Genomic DNA, 19,863 nt, shown 5'->3' on the forward strand with positions numbered 1-19,863 from the left:
TCTTGTGGAGGCTCTTGAGGGTCTTGTGGAGGCTCTTGAGGGTCTTGTGGAGGCTCTTGAGGGTCTTGTTGATCTTGTGGAGGCTCTTGTTGATCTTGTGGAGGCTCTTGTTGATCTTGTGGAGGCTCTTGAGGCTCTTGTGGAGGGTCTTGTGGAGGCTCTTGAAGATCTTGTGGAGGCTCTTGAGGGTCTTGTGGAGGCTCTTGAGGGTCTTGTGGAGGCTCTTGAGGGTCTTGTGGAGGCTCTTGAGGGTCTTGTGGAGGCTCTTGAGGGTCTTGTTGATCTTGTGGAGGCTCTTGTTGATCTTGTGGAGGCTCTTGTTGATCTTGTGGAGGCTCTTGAGGCTCTTGTGGAGGGTCTTGTGGAGGCTCTTGAAGATCTTGTGGAGGCTCTTGAGGGTCTTGTGGAGGGTCTTGTGGAGGCTCTTGAGGCTCTTGTGGAGGGTCTTGTGGAGGCTCTTGAGGGTCTTGTGGAGGCTCTTGAGGGTCTTGTGGAGGCTCTTGAGGGTCTTGTGGAGGCTCTTGAGGGTCTTGTGGAGGCTCTTGAGGGTCTTGTGGAGGCTCTTGAGGGTCTTGTGGAGGCTCTTGAGGGTCTTGTGGAGGCTCTTGTTGATCTTGTGGAGGCTCTTGAGGGTCTTGTTGATCTTGTGGAGGCTCTTGTTGATCTTGTGGAGGCTCTTGTTGATCTTGTGGAGGCTCTTGAGGCTCTTGTGGAGGGTCTTGTGGAGGCTCTTGAAGATCTTGTGGAGGCTCTTGAGGGTCTTGTGGAGGCTCTTGAGGGTCTTGTGGAGGCTCTTGAGGGTCTTGTGGAGGCTCTTGAAGATCTTGTGGAGGCTCTTGAAGATCTTGTGGAGGCTCTTGAGGGTCTTGTGGAGGCTCTTGAGGGTCTTGTGGAGGCTCTTGAGGGTCTTGTGGAGGCTCTTGTTGATCTTGTGGAGGCTCTTGTGTGTCTGTTGTCCGTATATGGCCTCCGTCAGGCTGAGGACCTGTGTTGTTCTGGGAATGCTGACACAATGCTGAGTATTTCCTGAATGTTTCCCACTCCGAGCTCCTGAGTCATAGTGTGCTGCACGTCTGCAGACTGGTGCCATCTACTGGTGCCATCTACTGGTGCCATCTACATGCCTCAAGATGAGACAAAAGGGTTAATGTTTGAGCTCTGGCCAGGCTCTGGTCATCCGGGAGTCATAGAACTAGTTACATTTAAACTGTAGTTTATAAAAGGCAGTTTATCTTTGGGACAATAAATAATTGTACATAAATCGTCTCATTGTTTTTGTGTGATTGTGTATCAAACAAAGTGATGTGGACTTTTGTCTGGATTTATGTCACATTTACTTTTATCACGACCTGAGCCCAACGATGCACTCGTTTTACAGTTTTAACTTTTGGAAAATTCACTTTTTCAATTTAAATTCATTCAGAGCAAATGAACTACAACATGTTTGTTCGTGTGTCATGGGTAAAGAATAACAGTGCTTAATATAGTTTCATATTCTGGTCTTATTTCTCGTGATCTCGTGAGCGTTTGGTCTCGGCCTGACATGTGGTTGACATGACGACCACAGACTCGTCCCGATAAAGGGTTCAGGTTCCTGGAATCTTAAATGGGTTGAGTCTCGTTCTGATTCTCGTCTGTTTGCTGAGTTTGCAGCGCTGCAGCCGCACAGAGCGCTGCACATTCCTGTAGCACGTTCAGACCTGCGTTTCCTCTCACTGTTTATCACGAACCTTCAGATTTGTTTGTCCTGGGGCCACGTTTCCATGTCCTGCCCTTTAGTGCGTGCGCGTGCGCGTGTGCGTGCGCGTGCGCGTGCGCGTGCGCATGCGCGGAGATAAATGTATTGGTTGGTAAAATGTGCCGTATTAGTAAAGTTGGACTGTCATGTTTGGTGTGAGTTCCTCTGAAGAACTGTCCCAGGCCTCAGCGTGTTGTAGTTTCTGGGGCAGTTAGTCTGCCTCGTTACCATGGCGACGTCTCACACCGACCTGTGACTCTGTTCTGGAGCTTTTCCCTGACACAGGAGCAGCTGACCGACTCAAACCAGAAGACAAGTGTGTCACTCCAGGAAGAGGCCAGGGAATAATGAGCCGGACATGGACAGGACATACACGGTCAGGACATACACGGTCAGGACATACACGGTCAGGACATACACGGTCAGGACATACACGGTCAGGACATACACGGTCAGGACATACACGGTCAGCACATACACGGTCAGGACAGTCAAAATGAGTTGTAAAAGTAGTGATTTTTCTGTGTACTTTATGCTACTGATATTTTTGCGCCGTACTTGCCCCTGGACCGTGGCGTTTCTGCTCGGCGTGTCGTTGCCATGGCGAGGGAAACGTTTGCATGTTCACGTTCGGCCGCTGCAGAAGTGGATGTTTCACTCTGAACATTCCTGGGACCCTCCCCCGCTCCTGTCCTCGTTTCGCCCCCAAACTTCTCCTGTTTTTGGCTCCTGCTCCGGAGCCCCCCGTCTCCGCCCCTGTCCCCGCCCCCGTCCCCCCGAAACAACCGGACCCGCGCCGGCATCGGTGGCATTTCACTGTCGCACTCTGTTTGAACCTTTTTATTCTCCTGTTTTTGAATGAACTTTCCAACTCATCGTCTCAGCGTTTTCTCTCTGGCGTTTTAAACTCTGTTCCACGCGCCCTCTACTGGTTCCGCGCGCCCTCTGTTGGTTCCACGCGCCCTCTGTTGGTTCCACGCGCCCTCTGTTGGTTCCACGCGCCCTCTGCTGGTTCCACGCGCCCTCTGTAGTTCCGCGCGCCCTCTGTTGGTTCCGCGCGCCCTCTGTTGTTTCCGCGTGCCCACTGTTGTTTCCGCGCGCCCTCTGTTGTTTCCGCGCGCCCACTGTTGGTTCCACGCGCCCTCTGTTGTTTCCGCGTGCCCACTGTTGTTTCCACGCGCCCTCTGTTGGTTCCGCGCGCCCTCTGCTGGTTCCGCGCGCCCTCTGCTGGTTCCGCGCGCCCTCTGCTGGTTCCGCGCGCCCTCTGCTGGTTCCGCGCGCCCTCTGCTGGTTCCGCGCGCCCTCTGCTGGTTCCGCGCGCCCTCTGCTGGTTCCGCGCGCCCTCTGCTGGTTCCACGCGCCCTCTGCTGTATTTATACCTGTCGTACATATAAATTATTGGCATGAGTTTTGGCCCAGTGTTTTCTGGGTAATTTTTCCTACTGTGATGTCATCAATTACAAACAGGAAGTGAAACTATATAAACTGAAAAATGTGCAATTCTGGGATAAAATGTTTACAATTTTTAACAATATTCAAAATGTATTTAGTGTAACTGCATTTTAGATCATTGAGTCATCCGGCCTGTAGGGGGCGCTTTCATCTGCTCAAGTCATTTTAAAATATCTCCTCTGGCGTTCCGTCATGTTCTTCAGGCGTTCCCCTCATGTTCTTCAGGCGTTCCCCTCATGTTCTTCAGGCGTTCCCCTCATGTTCTTCAGGCGTTCCCCTCATGTTCTTCTGGCGTTCCCCTCATGTTCTTCAGGCGTTCCCCTCATGTTCTGTCACGTTCTTCAGGCGTTCCCCTCATGTTCTTCTGGCGTTCCCCTCATGTTCTTCAGGCGTTCCCCTCATGTTCTTCAGGCGTTCCCCTCATGTTCTTCAGGCGTTCCCCTCATGTTCTTCAGGCGTTCCCCTCATGTTCTTCAGGCGTTCCCCTCATGTTCTGTCACGTTCTTCAGGCGTTTCCCTCATGTTCTTCAGGCGTTCCCCTCATGTTCTTCAGGCGTTCCTCTCATGTTCTGTCACGTTCTTCAGGCGTTCCCCTCATGTTCTTCAGGCGTTCCTCTCATGTTCCTCTGGCGTTCCCCTCATGTTCTTCAGGCGTTCCCCTCATGTTCTTCAGGCGTTCCCCTCATGTTCTTCAGGCGTTCCCCTCATGTTCTTCAGGCGTTCCCCTCATGTTCTTCAGGCGTTCCCCTCATGTTCTTCTGGCGTTCCCCTCATGTTCTTCAGGCGTTCCCCTCATGTTCTTCAGGCGTTCCCCTCATGTTCTGTCACGTTCTTCAGGCGTTCCCCTCATGTTCTTCAGGCGTTCCCCTCACGTTCTTCTGGCGTTCCCCTCATGTTCTTCTGGCGTTCCCCTCATGTTCTTCTGGCGTTCCCCTCATGTTCTTCAGGCGTTCCCCTCATGTTCTTCAGGCGTTCCCCTCATGTTGTTCAGGCGTTCCCCTCATGTTCTTCAGGCGTTCCTCTCATGTTCTGTCACGTTCTTCTGGCGTTCCCCTCATGTTCTTCTGGCGTTCCCCTCATGTTCTTCTGGCGTTCCCCTCATGTTCTTCAGGCGTTCCCCTCATGTTCTTCAGGCGTTCCCCTCATGTTGTTCAGGCGTTCCCCTCATGTTCTTCAGGCGTTCCTCATGTTCCGTCACGTTCTTCAGGCGTTCCTCATGTTCCGTCACGTTCTTCAGGCGTTCCCCTCATGTTCTTCAGGCGTTCCCCTCATGTTCTTCAGGCGTTCCCCTCATGTTCTTCAGGCGTTCCCCTCATGTTCTTCAGGCGTTCCCCTCATGTTCTTCAGGCGTTTCCCTCATGTTCTTCAGGCGTTCCTCTCGCGTTCCTCTGGCGTTCCCCTCATGTTCTTCAGGCGTTCCTCTCATGTTCCTCTGGCGTTCCCCTCATGTTCTTCAGGCGTTCCTCTCATGTTCCTCTGGCGTTCCCCTCATGTTCTTCAGGCGTTCCCCTCATGTTCTTCAGGCGTTCCCCTCATGTTCTTCAGGCGTTCCCCTTATGTTCTGTCACGTTCTTCAGGCGTTCCCCTCATGTTCCGTCACGTTCTTCAGGCGTTCCCCTCATGTTCTGTCATGTTCTTCAGGCGTTCCCCTCATGTTCCTCAGGCGTTCCCCTCATGTTCCTCAGGCGTTCCCCTCATGTTCTTCAGGCGTTCCCCTCATGTTCTTCAGGCGTTCCCCTCATGTTCTTCAGGCGTTCCCCTCATGTTCTTCAGGCGTTCCCCTCATGTTCTTCAGGCGTTCCCCTCATGTTCTTCAGGCGTTCCTCATGTTCCGTCACGTTCTTCAGGCGTTCCCCTCATGTTCTTCAGGCGTTCCCCTCATGTTCTTCAGGCGTTCCCCTCATGTTCTTCAGGCGTTCCCCTCATGTTCTTCAGGCGTTCCCCTCATGTTCTTCACGCGTTCCCCTCATGTTCTTCAGGCGTTCCCCTCATGTTCTTCAGGCGTTTCCCTCATGTTCTTCAGGCGTTCCTCTCGCGTTCCTCTGGCGTTCCCCTCATGTTCTTCAGGCGTTCCTCTCATGTTCCTCTGGCGTTCCCCTCATGTTCTTCAGGCGTTCCTCTCATGTTCCTCTGGCGTTCCCCTCATGTTCTTCAGGCGTTCCCCTCATGTTCCTCTGGCGTTCCCCTCATGTTCTTCAGGCGTTCCCCTCATGTTCTTCAGGCGTTCCCCTCATGTTCTTCAGGCGTTCCCCTCATGTTCTTCAGGCGTTCCCCTCATGTTTCGTCACGTTCTTCAGGCGTTCCCCTCATGTTCCGTCACGTTCTTCAGGCGTTCCCCTCATGTTCTGTCATGTTCTTCAGGCGTTCCCCTCATGTTCTTCAGGCGTTCCCCTCATGTTCTTCAGGCGTTCCTCATGTTCCGTCACGTTCTTCAGGCGTTCCCCTCATGTTCTTCAGGCGTTCCCCTCATGTTCTTAAGGCGTTCCCCTCATGTTCTTCAGGCGTTCCCCTCATGTTCTTCAGGCGTTCCCCTCATGTTCTTCAGGCGTTCCCCTCATGTTCTTCAGGCGTTTCCCTCATGTTCTTCAGGCGTTCCTCTCGCGTTCCTCTGGCGTTCCCCTCATGTTCTTCAGGCGTTCCTCTCATGTTCCTCTGGCGTTCCCCTCATGTTCTTCAGGCGTTCCTCTCATGTTCCTCTGGCGTTCCCCTCATGTTCTTCAGGCGTTCCCCTCATGTTCCTCTGGCGTTCCCCTCATGTTCTTCAGGCGTTCCCCTCATGTTCTTCAGGCGTTCCCCTCATGTTCTTCAGGCGTTCCCCTTATGTTCTGTCACGTTCTTCAGGCGTTCCCCTCATGTTTCGTCACGTTCTTCAGGCGTTCCCCTCATGTTCCGTCACGTTCTTCAGGCGTTCCCCTCATGTTCTTCAGGCGTTCCCCTCATGTTCTTCAGGCGTTCCCCTCATGTTCTTCAGGCGTTCCCCTCATGTTCTTCAGGCGTTCCCCTCATGTTCTTCAGGCGTTCCCCTCATGTTCTTCAGGCGTTCCCCTCATGTTCTTCAGGCGTTCCCCTCATGTTCTTCAGGCGTTCCCCTCATGTTCTTCAGGCGTTCCCCTCATGTTCTTCAGGCGTTCCCCTCATGTTCTTCAGGCGTTCCCCTCATGTTCTTCAGGCGTTCCCCTCATGTTCTTCAGGCGTTCCCCTCATGTTCTTCAGGCGTTCCCCTCATGTTCTTCAGGCGTTCCCCTCATGTTCTTCAGGCGTTCCCCTCATGTTCTTCAGGCGTTCCCCTCATGTTCTTCAGGCGTTCCCCTCATGTTCTTCAGGCGTTCCCCTCATGTTCTTCAGGCGTTCCCCTCATGTTCTGTCATGTTCTTCAGGCGTTCCCCTCATGTTCTTCAGGCGTTCCCCTCATGTTCTTCAGGCGTTCCCCTCATGTTCTTCAGGCGTTCCCCTCATGTTCTTCAGGCGTTCCCCTCATGTTCTTCAGGCGTTCCCCTCATGTTCTTCAGGCGTTCCCCTCATGTTCTTCAGGCGTTCCTCTCATGTTCTGTCATGTTCTTCAGGCGTTCCTCTCATGTTCTGTCATGTTCTTCAGGCGTTCCCCTCATGTTCTTCAGGCGTTCCCCTCATGTTCTTCAGGCGTTCCCCTCATGTTCTTCAGGCGTTCCCCTCATGTTCTTCAGGCGTTCCTCTCATGTTCTTCAGGCGTTCCTCTCATGTTCTTCAGGCGTTCCTCTCATGTTCTGTCATGTTCTTCAGGCGTTCCCCTCATGTTCTTCAGGCGTTCCCCTCATGTTCTTCAGGCGTTCCCCTCATGTTCTTCAGGCGTTCCCCTCATGTTCTTCAGGCGTTCCCCTCATGTTCTTCAGGCGTTCCTCTCATGTTCTTCAGGCGTTCCTCTCATGTTCTTCAGGCGTTCCTCTCATGTTCTGTCATGTTCTTCAGGCGTTCCCCTCATGTTCTTCAGGCGTTCCCCTCATGTTCTTCAGGCGTTCCCCTCATGTTCTGTCACGTTCTTCAGGCGTTCCCCTCATGTTCTTCAGGCGTTCCCCTCATGTTCTTCAGGCGTTCCCCTCATGTTCCGTCACGTTCTTCAGGCGTTCCCCTCATGTTCTGTCATGTTCTTCAGGCGTTCCCCTCATGTTCTGTCATGTTCTTCAGGCGTTCCCCTCATGTTCTTCAGGCGTTCCCCTCATGTTCTGTCATGTTCTTCAGGCGTTCCCCTCATGTTCTGTCATGTTCTTCAGGCGTTCCCCTCATGTTCTTCAGGCGTTCCCCTCATGTTCTTCAGGCGTTCCCCTCATGTTCTTCAGGCGTTCCCCTCATGTTCTTCAGGCGTTCCTCTCATGTTCCTCTGGCGTTCCCCTCATGTTCTTCAGGCGTTCCCCTCATGTTCTTCAGGCGTTCCCCTCATGTTCTTCAGGCGTTCCCCTCATGTTCTTCAGGCGTTCCCCTCATGTTCTTCAGGCGTTCCCCTCATGTTCTTCAGGCGTTCCCCTCATGTTCTTCAGGCGTTCCCCTCATGTTCTTCAGGCGTTCCCCTCATGTTCTTCAGGCGTTCCCCTCATGTTCTTCAGGCGTTCCTCTCATGTTCTGTCATGTTCTTCAGGCGTTCCTCTCATGTTCTGTCATGTTCTTCAGGCGTTCCCCTCATGTTCTTCAGGCGTTCCCCTCATGTTCTTCAGGCGTTCCCCTCATGTTCTTCAGGCGTTCCCCTCATGTTCTTCAGGCGTTCCTCTCATGTTCTTCAGGCGTTCCTCTCATGTTCTTCAGGCGTTCCTCTCATGTTCTGTCATGTTCTTCAGGCGTTCCCCTCATGTTCTTCAGGCGTTCCCCTCATGTTCTTCAGGCGTTCCCCTCATGTTCTTCAGGCGTTCCTCTCATGTTCTTCAGGCGTTCCTCTCATGTTCTGTCATGTTCTTCAGGCGTTCCCCTCATGTTCTTCAGGCGTTCCCCTCATGTTCTTCAGGCGTTCCCCTCATGTTCTTCAGGCGTTCCTCTCATGTTCTTCAGGCGTTCCCCTCATGTTCTTCAGGCGTTCCTCATGTTCCGTCACGTTGCTGTGACACAACAGTGAAAGTGTTGAAACAGGAGCAGTTTTGTGCAGAACGAGCTCTTGTGAAATGATGAGTCTTTTATTATTTCTGTTTTGAAACGTGTGATTCATGTGAAACTCCCTCTGCTCTTCTTCCTCCCTCTGCTCTTCTTCCTCCCTCTGCTCTTCTTCCTCCCTCTGCTCTTCTTCCTCCCTCTGCTCTTCCTCCCTCTGCTCTTCCTCCCTCTGCTCTTCTTCCTCCCTCTGCTCTTCTTCCTCCCTCTGCTCTTCTTCCTCCCTCTTCTCTTCTTCCTCCCTTTGCTCTTCTTCCTCCCTCTGCTCTTCTTCCTCCCTCTGCTCTGCTTCCTCCCTCTGCTCTTCTTCCTCCCTCTGCTCTTCCTCCCTCTGCTCTTCTTCCTCCCTCTGCTCCTCTTCCTCCCTCTGCTCTTCTTCCTCCCTCTGCTCTTCTTCCTCCCTCTGCTCTGCTTCCTCCCTCTGCTCTTCTTCCTCCCTCTGCTCTGCTTCCTCCCTCTGCTCTTCTTCCTCCCTCTGCTCTTCTTCCTCCCTCTGCTCTTCTTCCTCCCTCTGCTCTTCCTCCCTCTGCTCTTCCTCCCTCTGCTCTTCCTCCCTCTGCTCTTCTTCCTCCCTCTGCTCTTCCTCCCTCTGCTCTTCCTCCCTCTGCTCTTCTTCCTCCCTCTGCTCTTCTTCCTCCCTCTGCTCTTCTTCCTCCCTCTGCTCTGCTTCCTCCCTCTGCTCTTCTTCCTCCCTCTGCTCTGCTTCCTCCCTCTGCTCTTCTTCCTCCCTCTGCTCTGCTTCCTCCCTCTGCTCTGCTTCCTCCCTCTGCTCTGCTTCCTCCCTCTGCTCTTCTTCCTCCCTCTGCTCTGCTTCCTCCCTCTGCTCTTCTTCCTCCCTCTGCTCTTCTTCCTCCCTCTGCTCTTCTTCCTCCCTTTGCTCATCACGTAACAGCTCAAGGGCCCAATGTCATATGTCATGGGTCCAAATGTCCTTAGTCTTTTAGTCGGTTTTATTGGTCGATGGAATCTTTGTGGATTCATCAAACCGTTGATTGACTGATTATGTGATTTGGATGATAAAGACTTGGGTTGAGTGCGTTTGAGAAGTGAATTATGAGTTTAATCTGCAGAAAACTCTCAGTTCAGTATTTATCGTGAACTCCTGCCATCGTTTGCTCCTTTCAGTTCCAGTCCGATCAAAGTTCTGCTCACGGAGTTTCTGGTTGGGGTTTTGAGCGCCTCTGGTCGCCGCCTGCTCGCTCGCTCGCCGCCTGCTCGCTCGATTTAATCGGTGCAACCCGTTGACCCGTTCCCCTGTCTCTCCTTCCAGACTCCAAAGCCATCGTGGACGGGAACCTGAAGCTGATCCTGGGCCTGATCTGGACCCTGATCCTGCACTACTCCATCTCCATGCCCATGTGGGACGAGGAAGAGGAGGCGGACGAGGGGCGCCAGAAGACTCCCAAGCAGAGGCTCCTGGGCTGGATCCAGAACAAGCTGCCCGAGCTGCCCATCACCAACTTCAGCAAAGACTGGCGGACGGGTCAAGCGCTGGGGGCCCTGGTGGACAGCTGCGCTCCAGGTCAGACTCTTCACACTCGCCACACTTTAGACTCTTTCAGGTGAAGGTGTCTTTGTCCTCAGATCTTCCATTTCCATCACGATATGAAGGCGGCAAGTTGTGATAACCGTAAAAACCATGATTTTAGCGACGCAGCCGAGGATTATTTTAGTATTGGACTAAAAATGTTTTCAAAAAGACCGAAAGTGCGAGAGAAATAAAGGTGTCAATAAGTGACTGAAGGGTTTTAGATGGAGAATGTTCATGAATAAAGTGTATTATTGCTGAATATCAAATGATTTATTATTTGACACTAAAAGACTTCAGAGGCATAATTAAGTATAGTCTGGCAACAATACGACTAAATAAATACAATCATTTTAATAGTCGACTCGTCAACGCGTCCAGAATCGATGCACGTGACGCCGAAAAAAGACTTTGTAACCGCGGCGTTTACGCGGCCGGCGCCGACTCGCTTCAGCTTCTGTTGTGGACGTTAAAGTTCTGCTTCGGACTCAGTGACCGACGTGAACGTGAGGTCAGGGGAAAATGCCCGTGCGTCATTCACAAGCGGGTGAGAGGCGGTGAGAGCGAAGGTGAAGGAGAGGAGATGAAGTGAGTGAGTGAGAAGTGAGTGAGTGAGAAGTGAGTGAGTGAGAAGTGAGTGAGTGAGAAGTGAGTGAGTGAGAAGTGAGTGAGTGAGAAGTGAGTGAGTGAGAAGTGAGTGAGTGAGAAGTGAGTGAGTGAGAAGTGAGTGAGTGAGAAGTGAGTGAGTGAGAAGTGAGTGAGTGAGAAGTGAGTGAGTGAGAAGTGAGTGAGTGAGAAGTGAGTGAGTGAGAAGTGAGTGAGTGAGAAGTGAGTGAGTGAGAAGTGAGTGAGTGAGAAGTGTGAGTGAGAAGTGTGAGTGAGAAGTGTGAGTGAGAAGTGTGAGTGAGAAGTGTGAGTGAGAAGTGTGAGTGAGAAGTGTGAGTGAGGTGAGAAGTGAGTGAGGTGAGAAGTGAGTGAGGTGAGAAGTGAGTGAGGTGAGAAGTGAGTGAGGTGAGAAGTGAGTGAGGTGAGAAGTGAGTGAGGTGAGAAGTGAGTGAGTGAGAAGTGAGTGAGTGAGAAGTGAGTGAGTGAGAAGTGAGTGAGTGAGAAGTGAGTGAGTGAGAAGTGAGTGAGTGAGAAGTGAGTGAGTGAGAAGTGAGTGAGTGAGAAGTGAGTGAGTGAGAAGTGAGTGAGTGAGAAGTGAGTGAGTGAGAAGTGAGTGAGTGAGAAGTGAGTGAGTGAGAAGTGAGTGAGTGAGAAGTGAGTGAGTGAGAAGTGAGTGAGTGAGAAGTGAGTGAGTGAGAAGTGAGTGAGTGAGAAGTGAGTGAGTGAGAAGTGAGTGAGTGAGAAGTGAGTGAGTGAGAAGTGTGAGTGAGAAGTGTGAGTGAGAAGTGTGAGTGAGAAGTGTGAGTGAGAAGTGTGAGTGAGAAGTGTGAGTGAGAAGTGTGAGTGAGGTGAGAAGTGAGTGAGGTGAGAAGTGAGTGAGGTGAGAAGTGAGTGAGGTGAGAAGTGAGTGAGGTGAGAAGTGAGTGAGTGAGAAGTGAGTGAGGTGAGAAGTGAGTGAGGTGAGAAGTGAGTGAGGTGAGAAGTGAGTGAGTGAGAAGTGAGTGAGTGAGAAGTGAGTGAGTGAGAAGTGAGTGAGTGAGAAGTGAGTGAGTGAGAAGTGAGTGAGTGAGAAGTGAGTGAGTGAGAAGTGAGTGAGTGAGAAGTGAGTGAGTGAGAAGTGAGTGAGTGAGAAGTGAGTGAGTGAGAAGTGAGTGAGTGAGAAGTGAGTGAGGTGAGAGAGTGAGTGAGGTGAGAGAGTGAGTGAGGTGAGAGAGTGAGAAGTGAGTGAGGGAGTGAGAAGTGAGTGAGTGAGTAGTGAGTGAGTGAGTGAGTAGTGAGTGAGTGAGTGAGTGAGTGAGTGAGTGAGTGAGTGAGTGAGTGAGTGGTGCATGTGTCGCACACGTAAACGCTGAACATCAGTGAACGCTGCAAAGACACGTGTTCAGGAAGAGTCTGAGCACAAAGGACAAAGGACGAGGCTGTCGGATCGTTTTTATGCCATTACGTGACATCCAGACCCTTTTTTACACGCGATCGTTTCAATAAACTTAAAATCAGTCGCGAGTCGAGCTTAGTTTTGGTATCGTACAGTTCTACGGTCGACTGCGCCACGATTTGAACAATTTGACAGATATTTCAACGGTTTCGGAAAGATTCGTGAGCTCAACCAGAACTCGTTTAATACCACGTGATTAACGATGAAAGTCTTATAGTTTTCAAATGTTTATCGTGACACTCGTCTACGGTCCAGACTCTGCAGCGTTAGACAAAAGCACGACGGGAGAAGGAAACGCTTCAGTTTTCACGTGCTCTGGATGAACGTTTGACTCATCGTAACAACTCTTCTCCATATATTTGACATCGTTTGTTGCGCGTGTAAAAACTGCAGTCGAGGGCGTAAAGTTGACGTGGAGCGTTTTTTTTTTTATTATTTTTTTTTAAACGTGACGCGGACGGAGCAGATACGGGACGAAGACGACCTCGGGCTGAAGCCGCCGCTCGTTCTCGCCGGCGACAAACGTGCGAAAAATCTCCGCTTATCTTCCATTCGTCATTGAAGTTGGAATAATATTTGTGTAATTTTGGCGTAACTGGGGCCGAGCGGCTGAGCGAGGGTCAACACGGCCTCCAAAACAAAGAGACTGAAGGTGATCGTGAACGCTGGGGACGACCTTCGAGAGGTTTTGAGCGGTTTCGCTGAACGGATGAAACTGGCTCGATCCTGAAGCGGTGGTAAAAGGCCACATGGGACCTTTACTTGAAGTTCTGGTACAAACGAACTTCAAATTGTCTCGTCGAGTTCTGAATCTTCCGTCTCGTCGTCAGAGTTTGTGGGAAGAACCTCGTCTTTCAGTCTAAACTTGTCTTTATTTTCTCCAATTTTTGATTCTTTTATTGGTTCAGCCTTGAGCCACGGCCACCATCTTGGCTCAAGTCGCTGATGTAAACAAATGTAAAGTCAAAATCTGCATAAACGGCCCAAACATCAGAAGCACAAAAGGTAAAATGTAGATTAAAGGTGAGAAATGAGATAATATCACAGTTGTTGTTTTGGAAATCTGCAAAATTAGAAAATGGAGGATTGTTTTAGTTGTAGACAGAGTCCAGATGATGCGACTGAATCGTTCTCTACAATGGAACACTCCTGACCAATGAGGGACACCGACAGTATTGTTTTTAATTCAATCAATTTGAAAATGACTGAAAACGCACAAAATGAAGCACAAATGTCACTTTATGCCCTTGTTTGAGCGTCATTTAAGCTCCACTCATGGTTTTCGGCGACACTTAAACATCGACAAAGACATTACTGCTCGACCTTCTGACCCTCATGACAAACACGTGTGATCCCGTGTGGTCCTCAGGTCTGTGTCCGGACTGGGACTCGTGGGACCGGACCAAACCCGTGGAGAACGCCCGCGAGGCCATGCAGCAGGCGGACGACTGGCTGGGCATTCCTCAGGTGAGCCACGCCCACATCAAGAGCTTTTTCTGAATCCTTTTGGCTTTTTCAAGAGGTGAACTCAGGATTTGCAGCGCACGTTTTATATTCCTGTGTTTTAGACGAGGTTGCAACGTCCTACACTTCCTGTCCAAAGAAATGCTCTCGACGCTCTAGTGTTCTCGTGTTCCCGTGTTCTAATCTGGAGGACATTAGTCTCGTCTTCTTCTGCAGATGTTTTCTCTGCTCGATGCCGATGATTTGAGCCTTCTCAAACATCTTTTCCATGACCACGGGATTCGTCTTTTCACATAGTCGTTTCAGAAATGAATCGGTCGAGTTTAAATAGTGAGGGATGATCACTGTTCATCTTATCTGAGGCCGGGGCATCAGTCCAAGCAGGGACACACAGACTTCCCTCACCCCAGACACTTCTTCAAACTCCTCAAGGGGATCCTGAGGCGTTCCCAGGCCCAGGTCCCATGTCCAGGAGGATGAGACACCCTCCGACCCCTGACCACACCCTCCGACCCCTGACCACACCCTCCGACCCCTGACCACACCCTCCGACCCCTGACCACACCCTCTGACCCCTGACCACACCCTCTGACCCCTGACCACACGCTCTGACCCCTGACCACACCCTCCGACCCCTGACCACACCCTCCGACCCCTGACCACACCCTCCGACCCCTGACCACACCCTCCGACACCTGACCACACCCTCTGACCCCTCACTGCGCCTATATATTCTGTCCATAAAAAGAATGAACAGAAGCGGTGACAAAGCGCATCCCTGAGGAGTCCCTCACTGGGAACAGGTCTGACTCACTGCAGTGAACACAGCTCCTGCTCCTGTCAGACAGGGACCGGACAGCCTTGAGCAAAGGGCCCCGGCCTTCTCAAGATCCACAAAGCCCATGTGCCCACACTCCCATGAGCCCTGGCGCCCCCTGGTGGAGAGTCTAGAGCTGGTCCAGTGTCTGATCCTCATGGAAGACGTGACGTGGTATTGAAGAGCTCCTCAAAATGTTCCTTCCACCGTCGACATCCCCAGTTCTCCACCCGCCGTGTTTCCACCTCCTGAAGCGTCTGACGGTTTGACAGATGCTCCTCCCCCTCCTGATGGGCCTCCCCCTCCTGATGGACCCCCTCCCGATGGACCTCCTCCTCCTAATGGACCACCTCCTCCTGATGGACCTCCCCCTCCCGATGGACCACCTCCTCCTGGACCTCCCCCTCCCGATGGACCACCTCCTCCTGATGGACCTCCCCCTCCTGATGGACCTCCTCCTCCTGATGGACCTCCTCCTCCTAATGGACCACCTCCTCCTCCTCCTCCTCCTCCTCCTCCTCCTCCTCCTCCTCCTCCACCTCCCCCTCCTGATGGACCTCCTCCTCCTAATGGACCACCTCCTCCTCCTCCTCCTCCTCCTGATGGACCTCCCCCTCCTGATGGACCTCCTCCTCCTTCAGCCCATCACCGGGTTCAGAGCTGTGCGACATACGACACACATGAATAATAGAATCACACTGCTCCTCCACCGTGACCGTTTGTCTGGGATGTTCCGCAGTGCGGCATTAAACCTCCTGCAGGCCTTTTATTACAGGGCTGAAAGTGAAGATGGCCCAGATGATGGCACACATGGCGTGGCGTGTGCCGTGGCGTGCCTGCGTGGCGTGTGCCGTGGCGTGCCAGCGTGGCGTGTGCCGTGGCGTGCCAGCGTGGCGTGTGCCGTGGCGTGCCAGCGTGTGCCAGCGTGGCGTGCCAGCGTGGCGTGTGCCGTGGCGTGCCAGCGTGCCAGCGTGGCGTGTGCCGTGGCGTGCCAGCGTGGCGTGCCAGCGTGGCGTGTGCCGTGGCGTGCCAGCGTGGCGTGTGCCGTGGCGTGCCAGCGTGGCGTGTGCCAGCGGCGTGCCAGCGTGGCGTGCCAGCCTTGTGCTCTGTGGTTTCCTGCCTGGTGCAGTCGCTCTGGTGGCGTCGAGGCGGCGAAGCTCGTGTGAATCTGTCTCAGGTGCTTTTTGTGCAACAGGAAGTGGTTTTGAACTAAATCAGAACTTCTCTTTGTGTTGGAGGGCACCGGCGGTAACCACGGCAACCACTCTGAACGCTCTGTCAGAGCAAGAAACACAGTGTAATCTCAGTGTCTGAAGCGCTGCCCGGCTCTGGCTCTGACTCATGTCTTTAGTGATCCTCAGACTCTGTGGGAGAGAAGCACCAGAAGAACAACGGTCATAGCACAAGAAGCACCAGAAGAACAACGGTCATAGCACAAGAAGCACCAGAAGAACAACGGTCATAGCACAAGAAGCACCAGAAGAACAACGGTCATAGCACAAGAAGCACCAGAAGAACAACGGTCATGGCACAAGAAGCACCAGAAGAACAACGGTCATAGCACAAGAAGCACCAGAAGAACAACGGTCATGGCACAAGAAGCACCAGAAGAACAACGGTCATGGCACAAGAAGCACCAGAAGAACAACGGTCATGGCACAAGAAGCACCAGAAGAACAACGGTCATGGCACAAGAAGCACCAGAAGAACAACGGTCATGGCACAAGAAGCACCAGAAGAACAACGGTCATGGCACAAGAAGCACCAGAAGAACAACGGTCATGGCACAAGAAGCACCAGAAGAACAACGGTCATGGCACCAGAAGCACCAGAAGAACAACGGTCATGGCACAAGAAGCACCAGAAGAACAACGGTCATGGCACAAGAAGCACCAGAAGAACAACGGTCATGGCACAAGAAGCACCAGAAGAACAACGGTCATGGCACAAGAAGCACCAGAAGAACAACGGTCATGGCACAAGAAGCACCAGAAGAACAACGGTCATGGCACAAGAAGCACCAGAAGAACAACGGTCATGGCACAAGAAGCACCAGAAGAACAACGGTCATGGCACAAGAAGCACCAGAAGAACAACGGTCATGGCACAAGAAGCACCAGAAGAACAACGGTCATGGCACAAGAAGCACCAGAAGAACAACGGTCATGGCACAAGAAGCACCAGAAGAACAACGGTCATAGCACAAGAAGCACCAGAAGAACAACGGTCATAGCACAAGAAGCACCAGAAGAACAACGGTCATGGCACAAGAAGCACCAGAAGAACAACGGTCATGGCACAAGAAGCACCAGAAGAACAACGGTCATGGCACAAGAAGCACCAGAAGAACAACGGTCATGGCACAAGAAGCACCAGAAGAACAACGGTCATGGCACAAGAAGCACCAGAAGAACAACGGTCATGGCACAAGAAGCACCAGAAGAACAACGGTCATGGCACAAGAAGCACCAGAAGAACAACGGTCATGGCACAAGAAGCACCAGAAGAACAACGGTCATGGCGGCTTGAGCAGTGGTCATTGGTCATTTATGAAAGGACGATGTCATTGTTCAGTCTGTTAAACGCAGGTCACATTGGGAAACACTAAAACATCTGTAAAAGTGGCAAACTTCAGCCAAAAACACTTCTGCTTTTTGGATAAAGTTTTGTCTAATAAACATTAACGATGGTCCAGTCCATGGTCCAGTCCAGGGGCCATTCTGGTCCTCCAAGGCCCATATTCAAATCCAGGAGGGCCGGATTATAAAAACAAATGGGCTGCATGTGGGCTGCGGGCCGCTGTTTGCCCGGGTCTGGTCCAGTTTAAAGGGTCATTTCCAGTGGTCAGGTGTGGGTCAGGTGTGGGTCAGGTGTGGGTCAGGTGTGGTCCAGGTGTGGTCCAGGTGTGGTCCAGGTGTGGTCCAGGTGTGGTCCAGGTGTGGTCAGGTGTAACTCTTCTCTGTGTTTGCTTCAGGTCATCACTCCAGAGGAGATCGTGGACCCAAACGTGGACGAACACTCGGTCATGACGTACCTGTCCCAGTTTCCAAAGGCCAAACTGAAGCCCGGAGCTCCACTCCGGCCCAAACTCAACCCCAAGAAGGCCCGCGCCTACGGGCCAGGTGAGCCACCAGGGTCTAACTATAAACGAGTCTGAGAAGAGGGAAACCAGTGGATTGAGCCTCCTCCTCCTCCTCCTCCTCCTCCTCTTCCTCTTCCTCTTCCTCTTCCTCTTCCTCCTCCTCCTCCTCCTCTTCCTGCAGCTGGTTCAGTTTAGAGCAGACGCAGCCTCAGATGTTTTACAGCTGCTCAGGTTTAGACTGAATCTGCTGTAAATAGTTCTTGATTGTGTCTAAAACGTTGAACACGTCTGTTTGAGATGACGTCAGCTCCGTCGCCCGGCGTTCGTGCGGTTTGGATGAACACAGCGGATAATGGAGTTGTTAAACGCGTCTAAACATTGTGAATTGCGTCATGTTTCCAAAGGTGAAGCTGAACATAAAGTGATGTCTCTGAAGAAAAGAGGCTTAAGCTCAGAATATCACCAAAGTAAAAGCCTCAGAATATCCATCCTGTTCCATCCATCCTTTTTCTGCCGCTTTTATCCGGGGCCGGGTCGCGGGGGCAGCAGTCTGAGCAGGGACTCCCAGACTTCCTCCTCCCCAGACACTTCCTCTAACTCCTCCGGGGGGATCCCGAGGCGTTCCCAGGCCAGAGAGAGACATAGTCTCTCCAGCGTGTCCTGGGTCTTCCCCGGGGCCTCTTCCCGGTGGGACATGCCTGGAACACCTCCCGAGGGAGGCGCCCAGGAGGCATCCGGAACAGATGCCCGAGCCACCTCAGCTGGAGGAGCAGCGGCTCTACTGCGAGCTCCCCCCGTGTGGCCGAGCTCCTCACCTTATCTCTAAGGGAGCGCCCAGCCACACGGCGGAGGAAACTCATTTCGACCGCTTGTATCCACGATCTTGTCCTTTCGGTCACTACCCAAAGCTCATGACCATAGGTGAGGTCAGAACTTAGACCGACCGGTAAATATAGAGAGCTTTGTCTTTGGACTCAGCTCCTTCTTTACCACAACGGTCCGATGCAGCGACTGCATCACTGCAGCTGCTGCACCGATCCGCCTGTCGATCTCACGCTCCATCCTTCACTCACTCGTGAACAAGACCCCGAGATACTTGAACTCCTCCACTTGGGACAAGGACTCCCCACCCACCTGGAGAGGGCAAGACACCTTTCTTTTTTCCCGGTCGAGAACCATGTCTGATGCTGATTCTCATCCCAGCCGCTTCACACTCGGCTGCAAACCGTCCCAGTGCAGCTGCAGGTCCGGGTTTGATGGAGCCATCAGGACAACATCGTCTGCAAACAGCAGAGATGAGATCCTGTGGTCCCCAAACCGGACACCCTCCGACCCCTGACCACACCCTCTGACCCCTGACCACACCCTCTGACCCCTGACCACACCCTCCAACCCCTGACCACACCCTCTGGCCCCTGACTGCGCCTAGAAATGCTGTCCATTAAAAACTATGAACAGAAGCGGTGACAAAGCGCAGCCCTGAGGAGTCCCTCATGCACTGGGAACAGGTCTGACTCACTGCAGTGAACACAGCTCCTGCTCCGGTCATACAGGGACCGGACAGCCCTGAGCAAAGGGCCCCGGACCCCGTACTCCCGGAGCACCCCCCAAAGGACACCCCGAGGGACACGGTCGAAAGCCTTCTCCAGATCCACAAAGCACATGTGGACTGGTTGGGCAAACTCCCATGAACCCTCGAGCACCCGATGGAGGGTATAGAGCTGGTCCAGTGTTCCACGACCGGGACGAAAACCACTCTGCTCCTCCTGAATCCGAGGTTCCACTATCGGTCGGATTCTCCTCTCCAGCCTCAGAATATCACCAAAGTAAAAGCCTCAAAGTGAAACCAGAGCTGCTCAAACACACAATTTACTGCATTTTTAGGAGGTTTTTAATAAACATTTTGTCATTTTGATGAGTAAAAAGTCCTGATTTAGGTTTTGGACAAATCTAGAACTGTTCAACCCACAATAGTTTAAGTATGATTTGTGATCAAATGTAAAACACATTTTTTTTTATAGTTATTACATTTTTTACCCTGGAAATTTAAGATTGTTGCATAAATTTGGTGACAAAATACTTAAGGGTTTTAAGGGAACAATACTAAGACCAAATGGAGAGATGGATATTTCTACAAATGACACATTATACTTTTTAAAACATTAGATTGAGTCTGATGTTCCGTGACGTTCCGTGACGTTCTCTGATGTTCTGTAGGTATCGAGCCGGTCGGTAACGTGGTGATGAAGAAGGCAAACTTCACGGTGGAGACCATCAGCGCCGGGATGGGCGAGGTCCTGGTTTACGTGGAAGACCCGGCCGGCCACAGGGAGGAGGTACTGAGCGGCCACACGGGGGCGCTGCTGCTGCCGCACGGAGCGGCCACACGGGGGCGCTGCTGCTGCCGCACGGAGCGGCCACACGGGGGCGCTGCTGCTGCCGCACGGAGCGGCCACACGGGGGCGCTGCTGCTGCCGCACGGAGCGGCCACACGGAGGCGCTGCTGCTGCCGCACGGAGCGGCCACACGGGGGCGCTGCCGCCGCACGGAGCGACCACACGGGGGCGCTGCTGCTGCACGGAGCGGCCACACGGGGCGCTGCTGCTGCCGCACGGAGCGGCCACACGGGGGC

At 52.6% G+C, this 19,863-nt stretch overlaps 1 protein-coding gene across 1 annotated transcript in view; it reads left to right on the forward strand.

Moving 5' to 3' along the window:
* Positions 1–19,863, forward strand: part of flna (filamin A, alpha (actin binding protein 280)) — a 65,902-nt gene that overhangs the window by 8,779 nt on the left and 37,260 nt on the right. The window contains exons 2-5 of the mRNA XM_072450204.1: positions 9,570–9,821; positions 13,238–13,335; positions 17,124–17,271; positions 19,449–19,567. Coding sequence (XP_072306305.1) covers positions 9,570–9,821; positions 13,238–13,335; positions 17,124–17,271; positions 19,449–19,567 — 617 coding nt within the window. The remainder of the gene's footprint in view (positions 1–9,569; positions 9,822–13,237; positions 13,336–17,123; positions 17,272–19,448; positions 19,568–19,863) is intronic.

This window comes from Eucyclogobius newberryi, unplaced genomic scaffold, assembly GCF_026437365.1.
Source record: "Eucyclogobius newberryi isolate DKJ021-1_F unplaced genomic scaffold, fEucNew1.0.hap1 SCAF_17, whole genome shotgun sequence".
NCBI classification, from domain to species: Eukaryota; Metazoa; Chordata; class Actinopteri; order Gobiiformes; family Gobiidae; genus Eucyclogobius; species Eucyclogobius newberryi.